Genomic DNA, 23871 nt, shown 5'->3' with positions numbered 1-23871 from the left:
GACCACCTGACATATTTCAGACAAACAAGAAAAACCGCCTGCAGGAGACACACACTCTCAGGAACACAAGCTCTCAGAAAGACATATCAGGGGAGATTTATAGAGGCAGCTGTGTGCTTTGACTGCAAAGAATTTTCCCAAGCCCCAGTCTGACATAACCTGGAGATCCTGGACTGAAGGTGGTACCAGGTCCACCACTATCTCTTGGGAGGGGCCTATGGACAAAAGAAAGAAAGTCAGAGCCCCAGCAAAAAGTTCCCTTATCGAATATGCTTGTCATTCCCTGTTCTTAATGCCAAGACTCTGCATCCAGCATACTGCTAATCTATATATTGTGTTTGCTTTATTTTTAAATAAACAGTAATTTTTATTTAAATACTCAACATATTAATGAAAAACATTATCTTCTCACCAAAGCCAATGTGGAAAATTGATCATTCTCATTTTGAATTACATTATTTATTTAAACATTTACAAAATATCTGTTGATTTTCTTTAATATTATTCTCATAATCAAGGCTGTTTTTTCACTTTTTTAAAATAAAGCTTTTACTGTTACTTGAGTGAAAGTTTACCGGGCAGATCATCAGTTTTACATTCAACAAATCACATTTTGTTTCACTGCAATGATTACAATTCTCTCCATGTATCATTAGTTAATGATATTTACCTCCATTCCCTTTTTTTGGATGTACACAATGTGTAACTAAAAGGGGGGAGTAGTTACTCTTTCATTTCAGGAATAGAGGACCTCAGGTCTATCAAGAGAGAAGAGCCTGAGTAGAGTGTGGGATCCTAACCAAAAGAACAGTGGCAGCAGATACAATGGTAGAGGAGATTGATGACATAGAGAGATAGAGTAGTTGAGGACTCTAGGCCATTGGAATGGGAAAGGTGTATGCCTTCAGGCAGGAGGCTGGCTTGCAACATGCACCCTATGGACATTTAAACCAATATGTATCTTCTATAGAGTGTTACAAAAGAATATTTCCACAGACATTCTAGCATATTCTAGCACGTGATTCTCATTATAGCCCTGAGAAATAGCACTAAGAGTTATTATCATGTCCCTTTCATTGTTATTAAGTGCCGTCGAGTCGGTTGTGACTCACAGTGATCGTGTATAGGGTTTCTGAGGAGCAGCTGGTAGGTTTGAACTGCCAACCATGTGGTTCACAGTTAGGCAATTAAGCAGTTTCCTTAAGGACCCACTGTACCTATGGCACAGTTGAGGTTTGACCCAAATTTTGAGCTGCCACAAGACAACAGTGATTCCCAATCAAACTAATAATAAGAGTATTGGAATTGGTGTAAAGCTGTGGAAATCCTATAGTTCATCACCTTTACATTCCAAATTAACAACGACAAAGATTTATTAGGTACTTATTATGTTCAGTCAGTGCAGCCTGCTGAGCAATTTACATATATTAACTCTAATCCTCCCAACCCTTGCTATGAGGTGGCCAATCATATGGGTTTTGTAGATAAAATAATGGGTGAGGATTTATTGCATAAGTCATTTTCCAGAAATTAACAAGTCAGTAACGCAGTTGGGATATGAATTCACCTCTGTCTGACTCCAAAACCCGAGCTCGTTGTCACAAAGCCACACTGCATCTTTGATGGAGACCCTGAGGCCCTGGGAGGTCAAAGTCTTGCCTAAGATCATGCAGTCGGTTGATGAATCATCCATTAATTCATCAAGCATCAGTTGAGCATCTGCTATATGTCAGAAGCAAGGTTAGTTCATGGGAATAAAGGCATTAGCATCAGCACAGTTGCTGTGTTTGAGAAGCTTAATTAGGGGCTAAGATGTCAGGTGGCCACAAATTACTGTAATGAAAGGTAATAATAACAGTATCACAAGAAAGACAGGAAGAGGCCATTGAAGCTTGGAGGAAGCATGCATAGCTTCGTGGAAATTTGGAAATGGCTTCATAGAGAAAGTAGCTTTAAGGATTACTTTTGAAAGAAGGATAGGCTTTGAGCATGTGACAATGGAAAGGGAAAGGAAATATGGTACAAAGAAGGTGAAACAAAGGGTCATTTCATTATTGTTTTAGGCTTAGACTGCTGGAGGCTGGCCTCCTTGGTCAGTCCTTCTTCCTTCCTCTGTAACTCTCTCATGACACCAAGCAAAACTTCATTTTAATGATGGTGTTTCAATATATCCTTTGGCAAAAGGGGCAATGAGGCTACCCAAAATCCTTGGTAGGGAGAAAACTCCTAAGGGGCTCAAAGATCAAGGAGGACAAAGATCATGGGTAAAGGAAACAGCCAGTAAAGTAAATCATCTACAGTCATAATTTTTTCTGAATATGTTTCCCCAGTTAGCCAATTACTAATAAAAAGTGAGAAAAAAAAAAAAAAAGAACCTAAGCCTGCCTTTGGGGAGAGTGTCCCACAGTGAAAGAGCTTGTTGGTTCCTATCTATCAGGGATGATATAAGAGTCAGAAGGCGTCTCTCTTCCCCAATGCAGGACACGGCTGGAAGCATAGAGCAAAGTCCAGGGCCTGCCTCTGAAAGTGGGCCCAGGGGAGTATACCTACCAGCATCTGCTTTGTACTTATTTTTCCCACAGATTTTCCCACAATGCTCCATGTAATTTCACTCCCATGTGCCTTTGTCCTACCAGAAATGCCTTCTCAATCTCTTTCCATAGTTTCACACAAATACATTCTTCAAGTGTCATTTTCTCAGTGAAGCCTTCTTTAACTAAACACCCTAGGCAGGTACACATCCTTTCACATATCCCGCTGTTGTGTAAATGTGTAATCACTTGCCTCCTTCACTAGATCAGGAAGAACTGACTAAAGAAATCCAGGGTGGTATAGCCTATAAATGTAAAGTATATTTTTAAAAGTGCCTTAAAAAGTGCACAAAATACTTAAAAGTTCCATAAATAATGGTGATGTTGTTCCAGAGGATATAGCAAGAGAGAGTCTAAAAGGGTCTGTCCTGATGCTGTTAGGTCATAGAGAGAATGCCTACAAGAATCTTGCAGTTCCTGAACATCTTTACAACAGCACTGATGATACAGAAAGAGGATGAGCACAGTGTTTAGGACATACTAAGTAGACTGCCAACTAACTTCTTCCTTCACTCTTTTTCTGCCTCCCTTATCCTTCCCCATCCCTTCATTCCTTTCATCCATCCATCAATAAATTATCCCATTTAGTCAATGGCTATGGTATGCCCATTCTGTGTTACAGCTCCAGAGGGAAATCAATCATGGTCTTTCCTATCATTTGTTTTTGTTGTTGTTTAGTGCCAGGAAGTCAACTGCGACCTATAGTAACCCTGTAGAATTTCTGAGGAGCGGCTGGTGAGCTTGAACCACCAACCTTACGGTTCAAACTGGCATTTCATATCAGCGCATTAACCCACAGTACCACACCAGGACTCCGATCACTGTTGTTGTTAACTGCTGTCGAGTTGGTTCTGACCCACAGTGACCCTATATAGTGTTTTCTAGGAGCAGCTGGTGAGCTTGAACCACCAACCTTACAATTCAAATGCCTTTGCAGTCTGATGCATTAACACATAGCGCCACACCAGGACTCCAAGGACTGCCATAATTGAGAAGCAGACAGATAAGTTTACGTATCCTTTTGACAGAATGTGATAAGGCTGCAATGAGAGCAGCATTGGAGCTGTGAGTGACCGTAGAAAGGAGTAGTTCTTTCAACATGACTTAGGGCTGATGGTGGGGAATGATTTACAGAGAAGACTTAGACACTACATTTTGAAAGAAAAGTAGCAATTTGTTCCATGGAGAAGGGGTGAGAGGCGAGGAGGGCAGGGTCTTCCAGGAAGAACAGAGTTTGAATATAGACTTGGAAAGTAAGTCTACATACTGGGATTAGGTGAAAAGAACTAGTGTGTTGCAGAACACAGAACACAACGGCTAGGGTTTGGAGGTAGCTGAAGGTAGGCTTGAGGCAAACCTCAGAAGCAGTCTTATGCAGCAGGTTATGGGAAGCCTTTAATTCTGTTAAACAACGTGTCCTTCATCCTATAGATTTTTGCTTCCAAAACTGGATTAAAAAAAACCAAAACCACTGTTGTTGCCCTTAAGTGTTGTCGAGTCGGTTCCAACTCATAGTGACCCTAAATAGTGATTCTGAAGCTATAAAACTTTACTGGAGCAGAAAGCCTCATCTTTCTCTCACGTAGCTACTGGTATTTGAATTGCTGACCTGGCAGTTAGCAATCCAGCTAGTAATCCTGTAGTAACAAAGATGGGCTTTCTGCTTCTGTGAAGATTTAAAGCCTCAGAAACCCAGTATAGGGTGGCTATGAGTTGGAATCAACCCAATGGCATTTAATAAAAACCACAAAAGGAGTAACAACAATGGCTAAAATATATGAACTAATAGGATCAATATTGTAAATAATAAAATACTAGAGCACATATGTTCAGCATGTACCTTTCACTTGGCACTATGTAAGGTATCTCATTGCCACGGTGACTTCTTGATGATGTCACCATTATTGGTATTATTATTATCCCAGTATAATCAACATAGTTGTGGGGAGTAAATAACAAATGGCAGTGGTAATAATGGTGATGAAGAAAGCAGGTGACATTCAAGACATATTTGTAAGACACAAATGAAACTTTACATGCATTTGTTGTCTAAGGCCCTGTGTAATTTATAGATTGATATCTAATTATAGTCCAGTCCAAATAGAAGAATGTGCTCACCAATCAGAGGATGTATTCCCATTGAGTCTTAGTCTTGGAAGGGGGTTTGTTCTGAGGAGACCCGACCACTTGCCTTGATGTCTCCTGGGTGAGGAACTTGCTTGTTCTTGTAGTAATCAGTAGGTCTGCCTATATTGTTTTGTATTTTTCCTGTTGGTCTTTCTTTCAAGAAATATATTTTGTTCTTCTAGCCACTCCTTTCAAGTGGAAATTTCCCACCTCTGAAGATTCTGGATGCTGTTCAGGAGTCCATCTATGATCTTATGTAATGCAGAGGCTCTGCAGGAGGCCTCCTTCACTGGGAACATTGTAGCCCCATTTTAGGCATTTCCATCAGTTATAAGCAGAAGACAGAGTTACAAAGTTTCCATTGTGCTATTTCTGGCTATTCCTTTCTCTCCCCACTCCAGTGTCTATTTTATAATGGTATGCAAGGGAAACCAAGATTCAAAAGCCAGCCAAACATCTTAACATTATTTCCCCCCTTTTCCCCATTCCAACCATTTCTCAATGCCTGTATCCCAGAGCCCTGTTGTTCCAAGGTTGTGTATACATCATTATTTACCTCTGTCCCACTTAGCCCATGCAAACCTGCCTAATTGTTCTCCCATCCACTTTGTTCTTCCATTATCCTCTCCATTCTTGTAGATTGCCCTAGCTGCAGACTCTTTTGAGGTGTGTGGGGTGGGGGAGAGGTTGTTGTTCACTCTCCTCTGCCTTTAAGATGACCTCATTGCAAAAGTTAGAGATGTCCCAATTCTAGTGACAGAGTAGCAGAAACATGTTCTAGGCAGGGAAGTGACATGGCCAGATTTAGTGTGTGTAAAAGATCATTCTAGCCACTGGGATGGAAGACAGAGTCATAGGTGACAAGGCTGGAAGAATAGGCGGCTGTAGGAATCTGAATGAGGGATAATGAAACCTCAACTAGGTCAGAACCAATGGCCGGGCAAGGAGGGATGGATTTGTGAGACTCCGGGATCCAAATAGGCAGGACCCTGATGATAGACATAATACTAAAACAAAAAACCAAACCAGTTACCCCTGCATCAATTCCAGCTCATGGCCACCCCATGCGTATCAATGGCTGGTTTTTTAGTGGTAGATCACCAGGCCTTTCTTCCAAATGACCTCTGAGTAGAATTGGGCCTCCAATCTTTCTATAAGTAGTTAAGTGCATTCATCTCAGCCCCTTTTAGTGAGGGTCAACTCTGTGCCAGACACAGGGCAAAGTATACATTGTCCACATGTCATGATTGTATTTTTAGAACTATTTTATGGGTGAGAAAACTGAGGCTGAAAAGGGCTAATCCATGGTGGAGTTGAATTTCAAATGGAAAGTCCTTCTTCTTAAAAGTTCCTTGCTATAATGCTTAAGCTTTAAGAAGCTCTTTCTCACATACAAACAAATCATTTCCTGCTTTATCTGAATTCCAATGCCTCCTTTTCACTGGTCCTGGACATTGGGGACCAACTCTTTAGCAGCTACCTCATAAAACCCTGTCACAAACACGAAATCTGCAATTAAGTCCTCCTCATGCCTTCCTCTCTCTGACTAAGAATGTTGCACTTCAGGTCTGTCAGGGGGAATTGTAGCTGCAAAAACACATTGGAGCTGCTTGTGACCATGTGCTCAATTCCATGACATTGGTTCTCGGCTACCCATTCCATCTGCTGGGAACCGCTGGGCATCAAGGGCTGGGCATGGAGCCTAACGCAGCAGAGAAAGAGCAGGTGTTCCCATTCTGAGCCACAACTTCCATGACCACCTCAGGCAAGGGGAGGGGAGAGGAAGTTAGTATAAGCCTAGAATTTTATTTGGGATTTTGGATGGTCTGTGGAGGCTAAAGAAGCATTTCCAAAATGGTATTTCTATGGAGACTTCTGTTACATTGTTGTTGTTGTTAAGTGCCATTGAGTTGGTTTTGACCCAGAGCGACCCTGTATAGGGTTTCCAAGGAGCAGCTGATGACCTTGAACTAAAGACCTTGCAGTTTAAACAACTTAGCAGTCTGCTGCATTAGCCCACAAAGCCACACCAGGATTTACATAGGATGCTAATAAAAGATCTATGCGGAAAAAGAGCCTGTGGTCAAGACGGTTTCACAGACAATGAGCTAAACATAACTGCCTAGCTTCCTTTACTGCAGGGCTTCTCAGGGTCTTTAAAAGACTCAAATGCATTTGGGAATCTCCAAACAGAAGATGGAATGTGTAGCATTCCCAAACATTCTGACCATGGAGTTTTATTTTCCAAGAAGAATTTGAGGGTTTGTGTGGTAAACAACATGGGAGCTGCAGAGCTGACATGCACTGTTCTTATCCTTCTAAGGAGAAAAACCTGAATTACCCAATGGGGCAAACGAACACACAAGCACATTTTGAAATTGCTTTAACACCATCTATTTGAGCACATGCAATATACTTACTAAGGAGCTCTGGTAGCGTAGTGGTTATGAACTGGGCTGCTAACCTCAAGGTCGGAGGTCGGCAGTTTGAAAACACCAGCCATTCTGTGGGAGAAAGATGAGGCTTTCTTCTCCCATAAAGATTTACAGCCTTGGAAACCCTGTGCAGGGTCCCTATGAGTCAGAATCGACTCCACGGTACTTAAAAACAACAACAATATACTTACTATTCACCAGTGATTTGATCTATAGGGGAACGGGATCCCCTATAATATAAGTCTGCATTAGGAGGCTTTGGGTGCACCATGCAGCCACCTACACTACCACTTTGAAACTTATGAAGCTGAGTCACTTTCCAATGATTTTCAATTTTAATATACTCATTTATCTCTTTTAAATATCTATTTGTTAAGTATGTTCTCTGTATTAGATTTACGAACATAAACTTTGTGTTTAGAAAGGAAGATGAAAAGCTACCAAATATGTAAATATGATTTGAGGCTAAGGTAGTACTATTGTTGTTGTTATGTGCCATGGAGTCGGTTCCAACTCATAGCGACCCTGTACAGGGTTTCCAAGGCTGTAAATCTTTACAGGAACAGAAAACCTCATCTTTCTCCCACGGAACAGCTGGTAGTTTCGAACTGCTGACCTCAAGGTTCGCTGCCCAATTCGTAACCACTATGCTACCAGAGCTAGTACTATGAAAGATGTAAAAATGGTTATCTAACGTGTTGGTGAAGAAGAGGAGCAAGGCTTAAGTTGGGTCATCATGGCAGACAGCTTTTGAGTAATGGACATCTGAGAACTGGAAGACAGGAAGGGGGCAGCCATAAGAAAAGTTGGGAGAGTGGCAAGCAGAGGGAACAACAATTTCTCCAGTTCTCAAGAGGTGAGCTATTTGCTTTAGTTCTGTAACACAAAGGAAGTAAGTTTAATTGGAGCACAGGGACCGGCAGAGTGAGTGACGTTATAAAAGAGAGACAGACTGTGCATGTTTACAAGCCATAGCAGGAGTCTGGAGTTGAGTCTAAGAATAACAGTGGCACAATATTGAAGCACTTGCCCGCTGTATTAAAGGTTGGTGGTTCACACCCACTAGCTCTCCTGGGGGAGAAAAGACCTGGTGATGTGCTCCCATAGTGACTTAAGCCTAGGTAGGAAATGCTACGAGGCAGTTCCTCTCTGTCCTATAAGGCCGCTAATAGCTGCAATTGATTCAATGTCACCAAGGATTTTAAACAGCAGATAAACTATCTGGTTTATGTTTCTAAAAAGATTATTGTGTCTGTTTTGAGGAGATTCAGTCAAAAGGAGGGTAGTTGCAGAAAGGAGATGACAGATGACCATGTAATAATAGTGATGAAGAAACAGAGGTCAAATTCAAAACACATTTTTAAGATAGAAATGACTGTTTTCATGCATTTGTTGTCTAAAGCCCCATCTAACTTATAGATCAAAGCAACTGACATCAAATTACAGTCCAGTCCAAACTGTAGATTTTTCCCACCCTTCATTCTAGCAACATGGAATTTTTTTCTTTTAATTGTGGTAAGTATAATGTTATAGGTGCTATAGGATAAGCACTGGACTGCTAACTGCAAGGTCTGTTGTTCAAGCTCACTAGGTACTCCTCAGAAACCATATAGGAAGGAGATCACTATGAGTTGGAATCAACTCAACAGCACACAACAACAACAAATAAATAGTACTTAACGACAACTTTGCTCTTTCAAGATTGTTTACATTATCAAGGGATCTTCAAAGAGTTTGTGGAAAATGGAACTGAAAGATAACAGGATTTTCCCATGAACTTTCTGAAGCCCCCTCATGCAGCTCAGTGATATTAATTATATCCATCATGTTGAATAATCATCACTATATCCATTTCCAAATTTACCCATCATCCTTAACAGAGGTTCAGTGCTCCATAAACAACAACCCCTACTGTCTTTCTCCTTCCCACTCCTGGTACCCACCAACAAACTTTCTCTCTGTACATGTGCCTATTCTAAATTCACATTAATGCTAATTTTGGATTTTTCTCTTAGTGGAGGAATCAAGCGAATTATGGAGTGAAGGCCAAGTATTATAGAAACAAAAAATGTTCAGTGTGGTATTGTTTACAAAGGTGAAATATTACAAACACTCTATATGTCTAATAATAGTAAAAGCCTGGTTAAGAAAATTAAAGTATATGAAAAGAACTTTTTGACGATTTCAGTGCCAGAATGCTTTAGAATATATTACAAAATAACATGAATTCAGATCGGTAATGAAGGGGACGGAAACTATAGATTCAAAGTCAAGTGTGCCTTTGGGATGTGTGTGTGTGTGTTGGAAGGAACTTAAAGGGATTGTTAGGGAAAGGTAGAAGAATAAAAACAAATAGACAAGGTCAACCAAAATTATGAGTGCCGGTGAACGCTCAACCCAGAACAAGTACAAGATAGCATTTATTTAGATTCTGATACTTTCCAGTTGAGCATTAGAAGGTAGTCTACACTCATCATCTCATCAATCTTCAGAGCAACCCTCTGATGTCAGGAATGGTATGCCCATTCTACAGAAGAGGACACCAAGACTCAGAGAGACTCAGTGACTTACAAAGCCACACAACTTGAAACTCACTGGGCTGGGGTTCTTTATTATTCTACAACCACACGCATTCCAGGAAAGAAACCCAACCATCTCTTCTGTCTCCATTTATGACCTCAGTTTAATCTTGACTTCTCATACCACAAGATTAAGACCTAGACACTCTCATTAGCAAATAAAAAAGCATCTACCATGTGTCAGACACTGATTTTGGTCCAGAAATATGAAGACAAGTCAAATCACAAGATGTTTACTATCTCCAAATACCTCTCTGGATAGTGGAGGAAGAGAGGTAGACAACAGCAAATCATATTACAGAAAAATAAGACCAATGCCTAACACATGTAAAAAGAAAACCTGGGAGAATTCAGAGTGGATCTTCATGGGAATATGCCATTTGAGGCAAACACGGAAAGAGGTATGGCTTTGCTAGTATAAAACATAGTGATTAAAACCAAAGGTTAAGGACTCAGATGTCTTGGTTCTCTCTTGCATTTACTAGGATTTTCACTTAAGCACATTACTGCAGTGCTTTATGCCTTAGTGACTTCATCTGTAAAATAGCAATCATCACTGCATTGGTTTCATAAGATTGCCATGAGCACAAAATGAGATAAGGTGCATCTAACATTTAGCCTGCTGCCCAGAACAGAGTTAAGTTCTCAATAAGTGACAATGATTATTCATATAGGACATATAGGGGATTCCATGAAGAGAGAATGACATAGGAGAGAACATGGAATAGGAAAACATGAGTTTAGAAGAGACAGCAAAGAGTTTAGCACTTTCTTTCAACACCACTGAGGCTATGGGAGAAGGGGCATAACATAAGAAAACTCAAGTGAAAGGAACTGGAGAAGTGAAAAACAGGAAGAAGAGAAACTGGAGACTATAGAATGGAAACAAGAAAGATGGGGTTTAGAAATCAGGCCATGATAAGGGATTCCTTCCTTAGACACACTCATACAGGAAGACAGGGGAAGATGAATATGAGGACAGAGAAAGAAGAGCATAAGGAGGAGGCAGAGGAGAAGGAGAGAAAGAACTACTTCCTATTCCATTCTGAACTGAGTACTTTGCTCAGATTTTATAGCAACTCTGTGAGATAGGAATGACTTGGAGAAGTAGAGACTGCTGTCCAAGGTCCCAGTATTGGCAAGCAGCAGAACTGAAATTTGAGTCCAGTTCTAGGAAATTTTCAATGTTCCTGCTCATGACCAGTAGATCATTGTTGTTGTTGTTGTGATATGCCGTGGAGTCGGTTCCGACTCATAGCGACCCTGCACAGGGTTTCCGAGGCTGTAAATCTTTACGGGAACAGAAAGCCTCATCTTTCTCCCGCGGAACAGCTGGTAGTTTTGAACTGCTGACCTTGAGGTTCGCAGCCCGATTTGTAACCACTATGCTACCAGAGCTCCTTATAGCCCATTAAATAGTTCTGGTGTGGCACTGTGGATTAATGCGCTAGATTGCAAGGTTAGTTTGAACAACAAGGAAGGCAGTTCAAGCTCACCAGCCGGTCCTGGGAAACCCTATACAGGACTGCTATGAGTTAGAACCAACTCAACAGCACTTAACAACAACAACAAAATAGTTCCCAACACATGACCATGGTTCTCAGCTTGTAGATGTCTTCCATAAGTTCATACTGTCTCTCTTACCATCTTTAGAATGACACTGACTACAATTTTAAAGGGCATCTGTGTGCCTGGCCCTGTACTGGGCACACCCTACATTGTTACTAATCAATCACCTTAAACGGTGGATGATCCATTCCAGGTCTCAGATGAGGCAGCTGGGACTCAGCACTGGTCATAGACCTGCAATCTCTAAGACTTCCATTGGGATCAGTTATTGAAGAGGTCAGGTCATGTGTTCTATCATCATTGGGAAGTCAGGGAAGATGGTGCAGCTCTTACCAACAGCTTTGTAACCTGGAAACAGCCTGCTGACTCCCTGACAAGAGGTGCCAGGGTCCTACCTCGAGACTTGCTTCTCCGTCTCCGCTTCCCTGATGACACACTGCGTGGAGCTGGCTGCAGCTGACCGATCTCGATGGGCGTGTTAGTGCGGAAACTCTCCTTGAACTTCTGCATCAAGGACTCCACTGTCTCCTGCGTCGCCTCAGCTGCTGCTATAGGATGGGCAATGGGGCTGAGGTTAGGGCGAGGCCCACCCCAATCCCTATTGAGGACTCGGCCTGGCCACCCTGAGTCCCTGAAACACCCTCCCTGACCCAAAGCCAAATAAGATTTACAACCCATTGATTTCAGCACAGATGTATTTGTTGGGTTATTTATTTACTTAACATCTACTCTGGTCCAAGGACTTCAACAGATGGTGAAAAGCTAGACAGAATCCATGATGATTCTAATAATTTATAGTTTTGTAGTTTGGTGGGGCATATCTGCAGGCAATTTGTGAAACAATAGTATAAAGGAAGTAATAGGCAAATACCAGGATAGGTCACCTCACCCATCCTGAAGGTCCAGGCAGACTTCCTGGAAAAGACAAAAATCTAAATGGAAATATTGAAGGTGAATTGTTGTTGTTGTTAAGAGTCACTGAGTCAATTCCAACTCATAGTGACCCTGTATAGGGTTTCCGAGGAGCAGCTGGTGAGCTTGAACTTCTGACCTTGCAGTTCAAACTGACCTTGAAGTCCAGTGCATTAACCTGCAACACCACACCAGGACTTCAAGGATGGGCATTGTTATTGTTGTTGTTTTTATGAGCCACGGAGTCGGTGCCGACTCATAGCAACCCTGTACAGGGTTTCCGAGGCTGTAAATCTTTATGGGAGCAGAAAGCCTCATCTTTCTCCCACGGAACAGCTGGTAGTTTCGAACTGCTGACCCTGAGGTTAGCAGCCCAATTTGTAACCACTACGCTACCAGAGCTCCTTTCAAGGATGAGTAGGAGTTAGCAAAACAAAGCCAATCAAGTTGGTGGGTAAAAGATTTGGGAAGAGTGTGTCCTGGATAAAAGGAGAAGTGTGTGCAAAGATCAGGAACCATAAAGAACAAGATGCTTTGAGCAACTGGAAGGAGCTCAGTGGAGCTGCAATTGAGCATGCAAAGAGCAAGCGGGCTGTTGGAAAGAAGCTGCAGAGGAAAGTTACATTTAGGAGTCTGAATTTTTATCCAAATGGCAAAAGGTGGAAAGATTTTAAACAGGAACCTGACATTTCCAAATTCAGTCACTTTGGTAGCAATTACTAACTACAGTATGGAGAATACAAGTAGAGCAAGGAGACAGGCCAGCTTTGGCCAAAGTCAGTCAGAGGCAATGGTGATCTGAATCAGGTAGTGGCAGTGAAAGTGAAGAGAAGTAGATGAGTCAAACATTTTAGGAAAGAAAATTGTTCATGGGTAATGCAAACAGATCATTGTTGAACTAATAGAAAGGTTCCTGGTTCTAAACCACTCAGAGATGCCCTAGAACCCACATCTGAATGGTGACAGCCTTGAAAACTCTATGGACACAAATGAACTTACTATAGGCTGAAATTGAGTCTATGGTAGCTGGCTTGGTTTGATTTTTGGTATCAATATAGATCATCCAGTACTACACCCTCATTTTACTGAGGGGAAACCGAGGCCTCAAACAAGGGTTATGACTTCCTCTGTGTTGATAAGTGGCAGAGTCAGGGCTAGGCCTTAAGTGTTCTCAACTCCAGACTAACGTTCTATTCTCAACGATCCCCCCTGATGCTTTGCTAGGGGCCACATTTCCTCACAGTTTTAAAATGGAGACTGGTAGAAATGTTCTAAGAAATGAAAACATGTAGGTCAGAAGGGCAGAGAGAAAAAGATAGAAGATAAAAGGACAAACAACAGAAAATCTCGAAAGGAAGGAGACAGGCAACATTAAAAGCAATGGGAAGAAACCAGAAAGGAGAATTTGCTGAATGGCCTCAGTGCCTCTGAAAAATTCCAAAAGAGAGCCCTGACTTTGAAATCTTCAAACTCAGCCCTCCTTCCAGCTCTGTCTCTAGAGGCTAGGAAATATATTCTTCAGTTTGTGCTACATGTTGTACAATGCCGAGAGATGAAACATGCCAAAGATTCCAGTTTCTTTGAAGGGGGTTGCACCAGAATGGACAAAGAAGGCTCCTGAACATCCCAGAACCCGTTTCTAATGACTTCCTGCTCTTCCGGGAAAGGTAAACTGCTTAAACAGATGTAACAGCTCATACCCAGAAGGTTGATTTCTGGGAGAATTGGGCTCTGGGTGAAATCCCATCTTTGGGGAAGTTGGAGAAACTATGTTTGTGAAGGACAAGAGAATTGGCAATGCTGATGAACCATCTGGTGTTATTATAGTTTTCTCACCTGCTTCTCTTGCTACTTCTTTTTCATGATAAAGTAAAGTCTACTGGAAGGTTAACCAAGAAGATGCCAAACATGGCCTTCCTACCCCATCTGTCAGCATCCACCCACCCCAACCTAGTCCCGTACCCTCCAGAAAAAGTGTGTTATAGTATAATTTTGAGAAACATTATCAGGCCCAGTTCTGATGCATTAGGTCCAGAGAGGAGAGGGACCATATTTAAGAGGTGACATGTACTATAGTCAATAGCTCAGAGTAAGCAAATGTCTGAAATTCTCCAAGGAAGGGATCCACGTAGGTCTGCTAACATTAGTTATTCATCTTTCCATTTATTCATCCATTCATGAAAAAATGACCATGCACTAGTGCTGAGCACAGAGGATACAATGGTGAAAAAGCAAGCAAACAAAGAAAAACCCGTCAGCTTCTGCCCTCAGGACGTTTACCATATATAGAGAGATCAATAGTAATAAAATAATTGACTTGTAGATAGAAAGATATAAAGGGATGGTGAATGATGCCATAAGAGTCTGTATTAGAGGAATATTATTTTGTCGAAGAAAATTATAGAAACTTGTCCCAAGGAAGTGGAGAGTGTGACTAAATTCTGAAAGAAGTATGGATTCATCAGGTGGGGAAAGAGTAAAGGGTATATGGTGGGGCAAGGATAGGAAGCAAAATAAGGAGAGAAAACAGCCTAGGCAATGGACCACAAGGTAGGGAGTGAGGTGGGGAGAGAAGAAATATAGTATCAGCTAATGGGGCTGAAACACTGAAAGCAAGTGGCATGAGGTGATGCTGAAGATAAAAAGAGGTCAGACTGAGGAGGACCTTTTAGGCTTTGATCAGAATGGGGCAAGTGAAGGGTGTGAATAGGAGAATGATTTGATCAGATTTGCTTTTAGGGAAAATCACTGTGGTTGCAGAGAGAAGACTTCATTGAAGGATGGCAGGGATGGAAGTGAGGAGTCCAGCCAGGACCATCAGAGAAGGGAGCTCAATAGTGTAGAAATCCAAGTAGGATGGTAGCTGGGTATAGAAAAGGAGTAGTAGCAAGAGAGCAGTGGGCAAATGTGAGAGTGAGTTTGTAGGTAAAAGCTACTGTCGATGTGGTGACTAATTGGAAGAGTTGGATAAAGGAGAGGGATGTTGGGAGATGAATCCCTGCACAGTTGCACAATGTTGGCATCCCTCAATGAGAATAGGAACACTGGGAGAGACCACATTTACAGAGAAAAGAACATAAGTTTGGTTTAGATATAAACCATGTGGGGTGTCTTCAAGACATCTAAGTGGAGATGTTGAGGAGACAGTAAGGTCTATAGGTCGGATACTCACAAAAGAAAGCTGGGCTTCATGCAGAATCTATCCATACATTCCTTTCAAAATGAAAAGAGCATGAGCTTCTGACCCAGCATAGGTGATAAAACATATATTCATTCTCAAACTTTACTAGCTGTTCTCCTCTGGTACTCTCAGATCCATTCTGCACCCATGTCCTGGATTTGGACAGTGGGCTGCTCTAGCAGCAGATAGGACATTCTCTCCCTTACTTGTTTCTGCTTCTGCAGAGTATTTCTGATAGACTAATTCTCAACAATGACAGATTCCATCAGGAGCCCTGACAGCCCCAGGTCTCACAAGGCCCAGTACAATTTACTTCATCTCCTTGTCCCTTGGGTTCTAGAGACTAACATTGACTTCCTAAGACCTCTTATTCCTGGTGCCTCAATATCCCCATATTGATTTCTTAACCCTGCTGATACCTCTGTAATTAATCACTTCATTGAATTCCCTCCACAATTCCATCTGAGAATGCTTCATTTTGTCCAGTTGGGAACTTGACTGATATGTCATCCCTTTTTCCTATGGCTCTGACATTCAGCAATTCCTCCCAACCTTCTATTTCTGCTTTACTTGCTCCAAAATGGATGCAGATTTAATTGGCTATGGGTAAAGGAGGGCACAGAGAGGTAAGGTTTGCTTCCATGAGCTGCAAGGAGCTCTGATCCCAGCTATAGCAAATCCCATCCATCTGCTTGGATGTTCCTACCTCATGGCAGTGCCAAGAGCACAGAGAGGCGTAGAGAGGAAAACAGTCTGTACACATGGAGGAATGGAGGGTTTCCTCCTGGGCACCACCCCCTCCCATCCCTCCAGACCCCATCCGGCAGCTCTATCAATATCAATATATCAAGTTGTCCAAACAAGCCACATTACCTCCTGGTACCCACTGAGCTCTGCCTCTCAAGAGCTGCAAAATGCTCACCCGTCGCCTGGATGAATGCAACAGATGGTGCTTGATCTGAGCACCACGGCATGAGCAGGAAAGGGTGGGAGAGGTGGGGGGAAACCGCCTCTTTCTAATTGACATATGAAAGATTGTCAAGCTTAATGGGAACAAACCACTGGGGCCTCAGGAGAAGAGTTCTGGTCCCTCTGCTAAGAGAGAGAGGAGAGAAAAAGTGAAGGGTGGAAGAAGAGACAGAATGAGAAAAGCAATTCTGTACAAGATAACAAAGGGGGCTGGGCCTAGAGATGGAAGGCAGGGAGAAGGCAGGAGGAAAACAAAGAGAACTGAGGAGGGAAGCAGGAGAAAGGACAACTGAGAAATCTCCAAAGGCAAGAGAAGAGAAAGGAGCCCACAGATAAAATGATACACCCTGAATCGCTTTGCAAGATGTTTGTTAGTTTCCAGGCAAGCATCAGACTGGTATTCAATCCTGGACAACAATAAAGCACACTGTGTCTACTCTGATAGTCAACATCTCTACATTCAAAAATGTCAACTAGCTTTCTTTCCCCTACACAGGCTGACATTCCTATAGGTGTTGGTTCAAGATCCTTTATCTATTTTATCACTCTCTGGTTTTTTAAGACTCACCCAGTCTATGTAGGAATAAAATTAACAAAACTTGAGTATCACTTCTTTTCCTGGCAAGGGGTTGGCATTTATATATGTTTTCTCCTGGTGTGGCAATGCAGGAGGACCACTGGACTGCTCATCACAAGGTCAGCAGTTCAAATCCACCAAATGGATTTGAACCCTATATACAGGGTCTCCATGTATTGGAGCCGACTCAATGACACTTAACAACACAACAATCTTGAAAGGCAAATACCATTAACTCCTGTTCAAAGATGAGAAAACCAAGACCTAGAGAAGTTAAATAATTTCTCAAAGAAATAGAGTTTAGAAACAAGAAACTTGAGATTTGACCCCAGATTACGGTGACGGATGCCCTGGCTCCACCTACTGTACCACCTACTCAAACAGTTACAGCCCTGCCTAGTGAGGAGCCCTGCCTAGTGAGTAGCGATAGGAATCACAACTTTGAAGTTTGGGTATGACATATCTGGGTCTGGAGAGCCACTCTGACACAGCCCAGTTCCTCCTTAGATCATCTGATCAAGGAGACCAGGGCAATGCAGCCAGTGTCTCAGCTTCAGGGGAGACTTGCCTTTTATGTCAAAGGAAGCTCATTTGATGTTGATGGTCAAGACTGTCCAACTTTGCAGTTCCAGGCTCAGCTCATGCCCCATTTGATCATTTCTGCCTTATTACAAAACTCTGTTCAAAAACAACAACAACAAAAACCCAAGCAATTTTTGGGTGTTCCTTGACCATCTTGCCTAGTGCAAGCAATTAAGAAACCCTACTCAGGCTTGCCAATGTCAACTCTGCTGTCATTGGCTTTGGGACACTTCTTTCACTTTCCAAACTTAGTTTTCTCTTCAGTAAAATGTATGCAGCATTGTTGGGAAGACTAAATGTTATTATGTCAAATGTATGTGAAATGGCTAGCAGATCACTCAAGAAAGAACAGTCATTGCTCATGATCCTCTTACCACCCTTTCAGTTTCAGGACTAATCATTCCACTCATTCTTCCATTCATTACTTCATTCTGAAAGTCATCTGTGTTGTAAAACATCCACTTAGGAAATGCCTTAAAAGATTATACTGTTCTCCATCTCTCAGGTGATAAAATCAAGGCGCTGCGAGACAAAGTCATGATAAAAGTCTGCAACAATCCAAGGTCCAACAACTAACCCTCCTATGTTTCCTACTCCTTCCTACTTTCCCAATTTCTAGAGTAAGTTTACTCTCAACCTCAAACTGTGCCCACAGACTTTGCATTAGGGCATACTGAAGTGCCAGAATGAAGGGGAAGAAGATGAGAGAAGAGATGACAGACCTAAACTACACATCAACTGTGACATCTTGACATAAATTTAGAAGAACCATCAAGGTTTAATTTGTGAGATTTCAGTTTTAGATTCAACTTTCCATCTAATATAGGAGTCTCCTCTTCATGAAAGAAAAAAAAAAAATTAAGAAAGAAAACAAAACAAAGCGATGTCTTAGTCAGATGATAATGTTTTGCGATTAGAACAAATTTATAACCCATTTTTTAGAGTTCCAGTATAATGCTGTACGATAAGCACTAAACTATTAACCACAAGGTCAGTGGCTCAAAAACACCAGTCACTTCTTGGAAACCCTATACTATGTAGCTGTGAGCCAAAATTGACTACAAGGCACTTAAGAATAACAACAACACACTTTTTAAAATGGCCATCTGTCCCCATTCTCAGGGATAAAGAGTTGATGGATAGAATTCTCACAGTTTTTAGTTTCTACTCTCATACATTTTCTTAAACCTTAGGTTCCTGGTACAGCTTATCTTTTAGCAAGTGTCTGTAGACAAGACAAATGAACAAACAGCAACAAATATAAATTGGAAAACTTGGGAATAGCCTTTTCTTATATGTGTGTGATCTTGGGCCTGTCAGTTAATACTGTAGACTTGTAGGGTGGTCATAATTTCTGCTGGGAGAACTGCATTGAGTTTGAATGATGGACTGAAATCCAGTGATAGTTTTTTCTTTTCTGTTAAAAACACAATACCATCCACATTTTCTGGAGCTGGTTGCACAGTTCCTGGCCAAGACACAGATGGTCCCTAAGATTCCTTGCAGCTCCATCAGCTGTAGCACTAAATGTAAATGAATGTACTCTTCAGCAAGATCAAGAGCACAAGAAGTGCAAGAGCACATCCCTTAATGTGTCGTATCCTTGTAAGTTTGAACTCTATAGAGCCCAGATGAGTATGGAGGAGTTCCAAAGGTCATACTGAAGTTGTAGCTACAGATCCCAAGTGTGCAAGAAAAGAAAAGGGTCAAAATGTCATTGTAGGCTGAGTCAAACATGTCTTGGTCATTTCACTGCCACTTCGACGGAAAGACTTTGGAATCAGTCACAGCTTGGAATGTCAGCTCATTTCTTAACAGCTATGGGACATGGGCAAGTCTCTTAGCCAATCAGAGTCTCAGTTTCACCAAGTGTTAAAATGCGCTTTGCAGTTTTAAATATATAGAGATGTTTGCAAATTAAATGAGATGTTGAAGTGCTGCTCATCATAGTGCCTGATAGAGAAAAAGCACTTTAAATATGGGAGTTAATTATCATCAATGACATAAAGATCTTAAACCATCAGTCACAGGAAGTCCAGATTGCCCATCCCCTTGGACAATATGCACATGTGCAGAGTATAAAGGGACTCACCATGACTATTCAGACTGTTCTCCTAGATTATTCCTTTTGTTTAAGTCAGGAAAGCTGTATTGTGTGGCTTAGTATTCCTTGAGACTGTAGGGCCACCAATATTTCATGATTGGGTGTTTTCATTCAATACCATTAGTAGGTCATGTATCCTGGGGTGGAAACTGATGACATAGTGGTTACTGGACACTGTCCTTCCTTTAAAGGAGTATACCGTTTAGTGGAAAAGATAGGCAAATGTAGTGAAAATAAGGTGTGCTGAAAGCCATAGTAGAGAATGAAGTGCAAGCTGCCACGAGAACACTAAAGACATGACTCATAGTCTCTTTTGGGAATAGATAGTTTATGTAAGATTCCCAGAGAATTCTTGTAGGATATGGAAGATGACATAATATTATGGGCAAAGAAGATGACATAAATATTAGCAAGAGAAGGGTCAAAGTGTAAGCAATATAAAGGAAATCCTACACAGTTTTTGATTCTATGACCAAGATAATTCATCTTTGAGTTAGAAAAGAATGCCCAGGTTCCCCCCCCCCCCCTTTCCAACTTCTTACCTAAACCATAGTTCAAAAAGCCCAGTTCTTTCAACAGTTCCTCTGTCCAAACCCACTATGTGCCTGGTACTGTTACCCCATATATCCAGGAGGTAAAAAATACTGGTTAAGTATTCAGCTCCTAGGCAAAAGGTTGATGTTTCAAATGAATTTGGTGACTCTGGGGAGAAAAATCTAGCAGTGTGCTGCTGTAAAGATTATAGTCCAGAAAATTCTATGGTGTAGTTCTACTCTGTCACATCTCCTCTACAGCACCTATACTAACAACAAGAAGTGGCTATATGGAACATCGGAGACAGACTTGGAATTGACCCCCCCCCCCATGCTATTATTATAAATAACATTCTTATCCATAGAGAAAAGATTGAAGTTGTCAAAGACTTCATTCTTCTTGGATCACCTATCAACACTCATGGAAGCAGCAGTCAAGAAATCAAATGACTTGTTGCATTAGGCAAATCTGCTGCACAGACCTTCTTAAAGTGTTGAAAACCAAAAATGTCAGCTTGAGGACTAAGGTGCACCTGACCCAAGCCATGGCATTTTCAATAACTTCATATACATATGAAAGCTGGACAGTGAATAAAGAAGACTGTAGAAGAATTGATGCTTTTGAGTTATGGTGTTGGAGGAGAGTATTGAAAGTGCCATGGGCTGCCAAAAGAACCAACAGATTCATTTTGAGAGAAGTGTAGCCAGAGTTCTCCTTAGAGGCCAAGATGGCCAAACTTCATCTTTCATACTTCAGACATATTGTCAAGAGGGACCAATCATTGGAGAAGGATATCATGTTTGGTAAGGTGGAGGGTCAGAGAAAAAGAGAAGACCCCCAACAAGATGGATTGGCCAAGTGGTAGCATCGATGGACTCAAGTGTGGCAACAGTAGTGAGGTTGGCCCAGGATCGGGCAGTGTTTCGTTCTGCTGTGCATAAGGTTGCTATGAGTTGGTACCTACTTGATGACACCTAACAACAGCATGTGACTCTGGATATGTTTCCTACTTTCTTTGAGACCTAGGTCCTCATCTGCAAAGCCTATAATATAAATCTCCCTCAAGATTTGTGAGACTTTTCTTGGTTGTTATTAAATTGCAGTGCCATAATATACGCAAGTGCTTAGCACAACACCCCAAACGGATTAAGCATTCAATGAAATACAGCTTTTACTATCATTTTTGTTGTCCAGTTGAAGTGAGCTAAGCATGCAGAGGGTCTTGCATACAGTGAAAACGCAAAAATATTAGGTCCTCTACTTCCTTTTCTGAGTAACTCATTGGTGTTGAGTAGTGAGTGACTGTGTTCTCTGACTCCCCATTGTCCTCTCCTGTTTACATTTACCATCGTCCATAGTCTAATATGCAGGAGCTACTGTCTCCACTGAACTTCAGCCAACTCCCATCATGGCTATGTTGCCAGAACCCAGGATGTGATCTGGTTGCGACATTACCTTGGAAATACAGCTTTTGCTCATGACCCTCTGTCTCCTTTCATGCCTTACTCTCTCATATTTATCATATTTATATTTTGACTTCTAAGAGTTCACCAGGTCCTGAGTTTTAGGCTGTTGTGGCAAATATTTGGGAAAATATATATGAGGAGGCTTCAAAAAGTTGATGGAAAAATGGAATTCAAAGATAAACTTTTCCACGAATTCCTTGACGGCCCCTAATATCTGCTATTATCATTATGTGTCAGAGTAAGTTGCTTCTTTGGCAGCTGATTGGAAAAGAAAGGAAGAAGCTCAGTCTTACCCTGTTGTCATTCTCCTTTTCTTTTTGGAAATGTAACCTTCTCCTGGTTTTGCTTGTTTCCCTAAAAATTTAGTATGAACTTCTCTGGTTCATCAGTTATAGGATTCACCTCCAGCTCAATTTGCCAAGAGTGTCTCATTATCCAGATAATGAAAAGCACAATAATATGAGCATTTCCCATTTATGGAGTGTTTATAATGTGGCAGGTATTCTTTTAAGGTAAATACAAATGCAGTATGATTTAATGCAATTCTCAGTGTAACCTGTGGTGCATAGAATTACTGCAAAAGAATGTGGCACCAACCATTCTTCCCAGAACCCTCTACACTCCACTGGGTTCAGTAATTAATTGCAATAGTGACACAGAACTCAAACACCGTACTCAGAGTTGTGGGGTTTATTAGGGAAGTTAACAGACTACAATTCAGGGCCAGAAATGCTCAGAGCACAGTTGTTCCAGTCAGCTGTTGATAAATGCTCATAGGACACATCACTCCACTGTCAGACTCAGCCTGAAAGCACTCGGCTCAGCTCCATGGGTTAGCAAACCTAGCTTCCTAACTGAAGTGTCTGAAGACACCCCACACTACAAGCAAGCTCCCTGCCCAAAGTGCCTCGGCTTTTCTTTACTTGCACAGTGGACTAGGAAGCCCACTGCTCTGTCTCATGCTCCCGTTCGTCTTTCTCTGCTACTCCTCCAGTGTCACTGCTTTCTGTCCCTAAGTTGAGGAGGTTCAATGGGCAGGGATCTCAGAGTCCAAAGGATACGCTCCACTCCTGACTCTTTCTTCTTGATGGTAGTGAGATCCCCCACTTCTGCTTCTGAGATGGTTCATTTTACACCCACATCAAAGTTCAAAGTTTTCAAAATTACAGTGAACTCTGTTAACATCCAGAGTTGAATCATGTAATCCTATTACTATAGTCTCCCACTATCTCTTAATTACACTGAGCCGGGCAGAAACATTTGGTTGGAGTTACAGAGTATGACTGGAATCCTGGTGTGGCACTACAGGATAATGCACTGGACTACATGGTCAGTTAGAACCACAAGGTCCATGGTTCAGACCCACCAGCTATTCCTTGGAAACCCTAAACAGGGTGGCTATGAGTCAGAACTGACTCAGCAGCACTTAACAATAACAATGCAGATGGCTAAAAGAGACAGTAGATAATTCACTATCTACAACTGTCAACTTCAAATTTTCTTCCCTTCCTGCATCCACACTGCTTCTACAGCTTGATTGTTGATGCACTGTCCTTTTGGTTTATACTTGGCTGTGTAACTTACTTTAGCCAATAATATGTGGGTGAATTTTGATGATTAAGATAAATCTGACACAATTGGATGTCTTTTAAATTGCCTCAGATGCATGTGAAAGCTGGACAATAAAAAAGGAAGATAAGAGTACAAAATAACCACAGAAAGGGGAAAAAAATTTGGCAATGACATATCAGACAAGAGACTACTGTCTAAAATTTAAAGAACATTTCAACACCTCAATAGGAAGACAAATAATTCAATTTAAAAAGTGGCAAAGAAGACATTCAGGCAGCCAACAAACACATGAAGAAATGATTTTTATTTATTTTCTCATTATGACAAACCATTGGGAACTTTCCAACAAATAAAAAAAGGGGGAGAGTAAAGAAGGGAGAGGAAGGAAAGAAAGAAGAAAAAAAAAAAAGAGTTGGAAGTGGGTGGTGGTGATGATAGTGCCACAAGGGAGTGTGGTTGGTGGGGTTGGATTGTACATGTAAAATGGTTGAGATGGCAAATGTTTGGTTGTACATATATTTCCACTTTTTTTTAAAAAAAGAAGGAAAAACAACAATAGCAATAGGAAGATACAGGAATTGATGCATTCAATAAGGCAAAAAATAAGGACCATACCATGGACTGCCAGAAGAATGAACACACCAATCTTAGAAAAAAGATAGTCAGAGTGTTC

The 23871-nt window shown here is 41.4% G+C and overlaps 1 protein-coding gene across 3 annotated transcripts in view; it reads right to left on the bottom strand.

Moving 5' to 3' along the window:
• ASTN2 (astrotactin 2) overlaps window positions 1-23871 on the bottom strand; it is a 1331668-nt gene that overhangs the window by 943191 nt on the left and 364606 nt on the right. Inside the window, exon 4 of one of the 3 annotated variants that reach the window (XM_006865678.1) lies at window positions 11697-11849. The exons of 1 other annotated variant lie outside the window; for it this stretch is intronic. In XM_006865678.1, the coding sequence (XP_006865740.1) occupies window positions 11697-11849 (153 nt within the window). Of the gene's footprint in view, window positions 1-11696; window positions 11850-23871 lie in introns of those variants that run through there. One more of the 3 variants, XM_006865680.1, reaches the window with a different exon arrangement.

The sequence above is a fragment of the Chrysochloris asiatica genome, unplaced genomic scaffold (assembly GCF_000296735.1).
Source record: "Chrysochloris asiatica unplaced genomic scaffold, ChrAsi1.0 scaffold00081, whole genome shotgun sequence".
Lineage (NCBI taxonomy): Eukaryota > Metazoa > Chordata > Mammalia > Afrosoricida > Chrysochloridae > Chrysochloris > Chrysochloris asiatica.
Note: the sequence above shows the minus strand (reverse complement) of the source record. Positions and strands in the feature narration are given on the sequence as shown.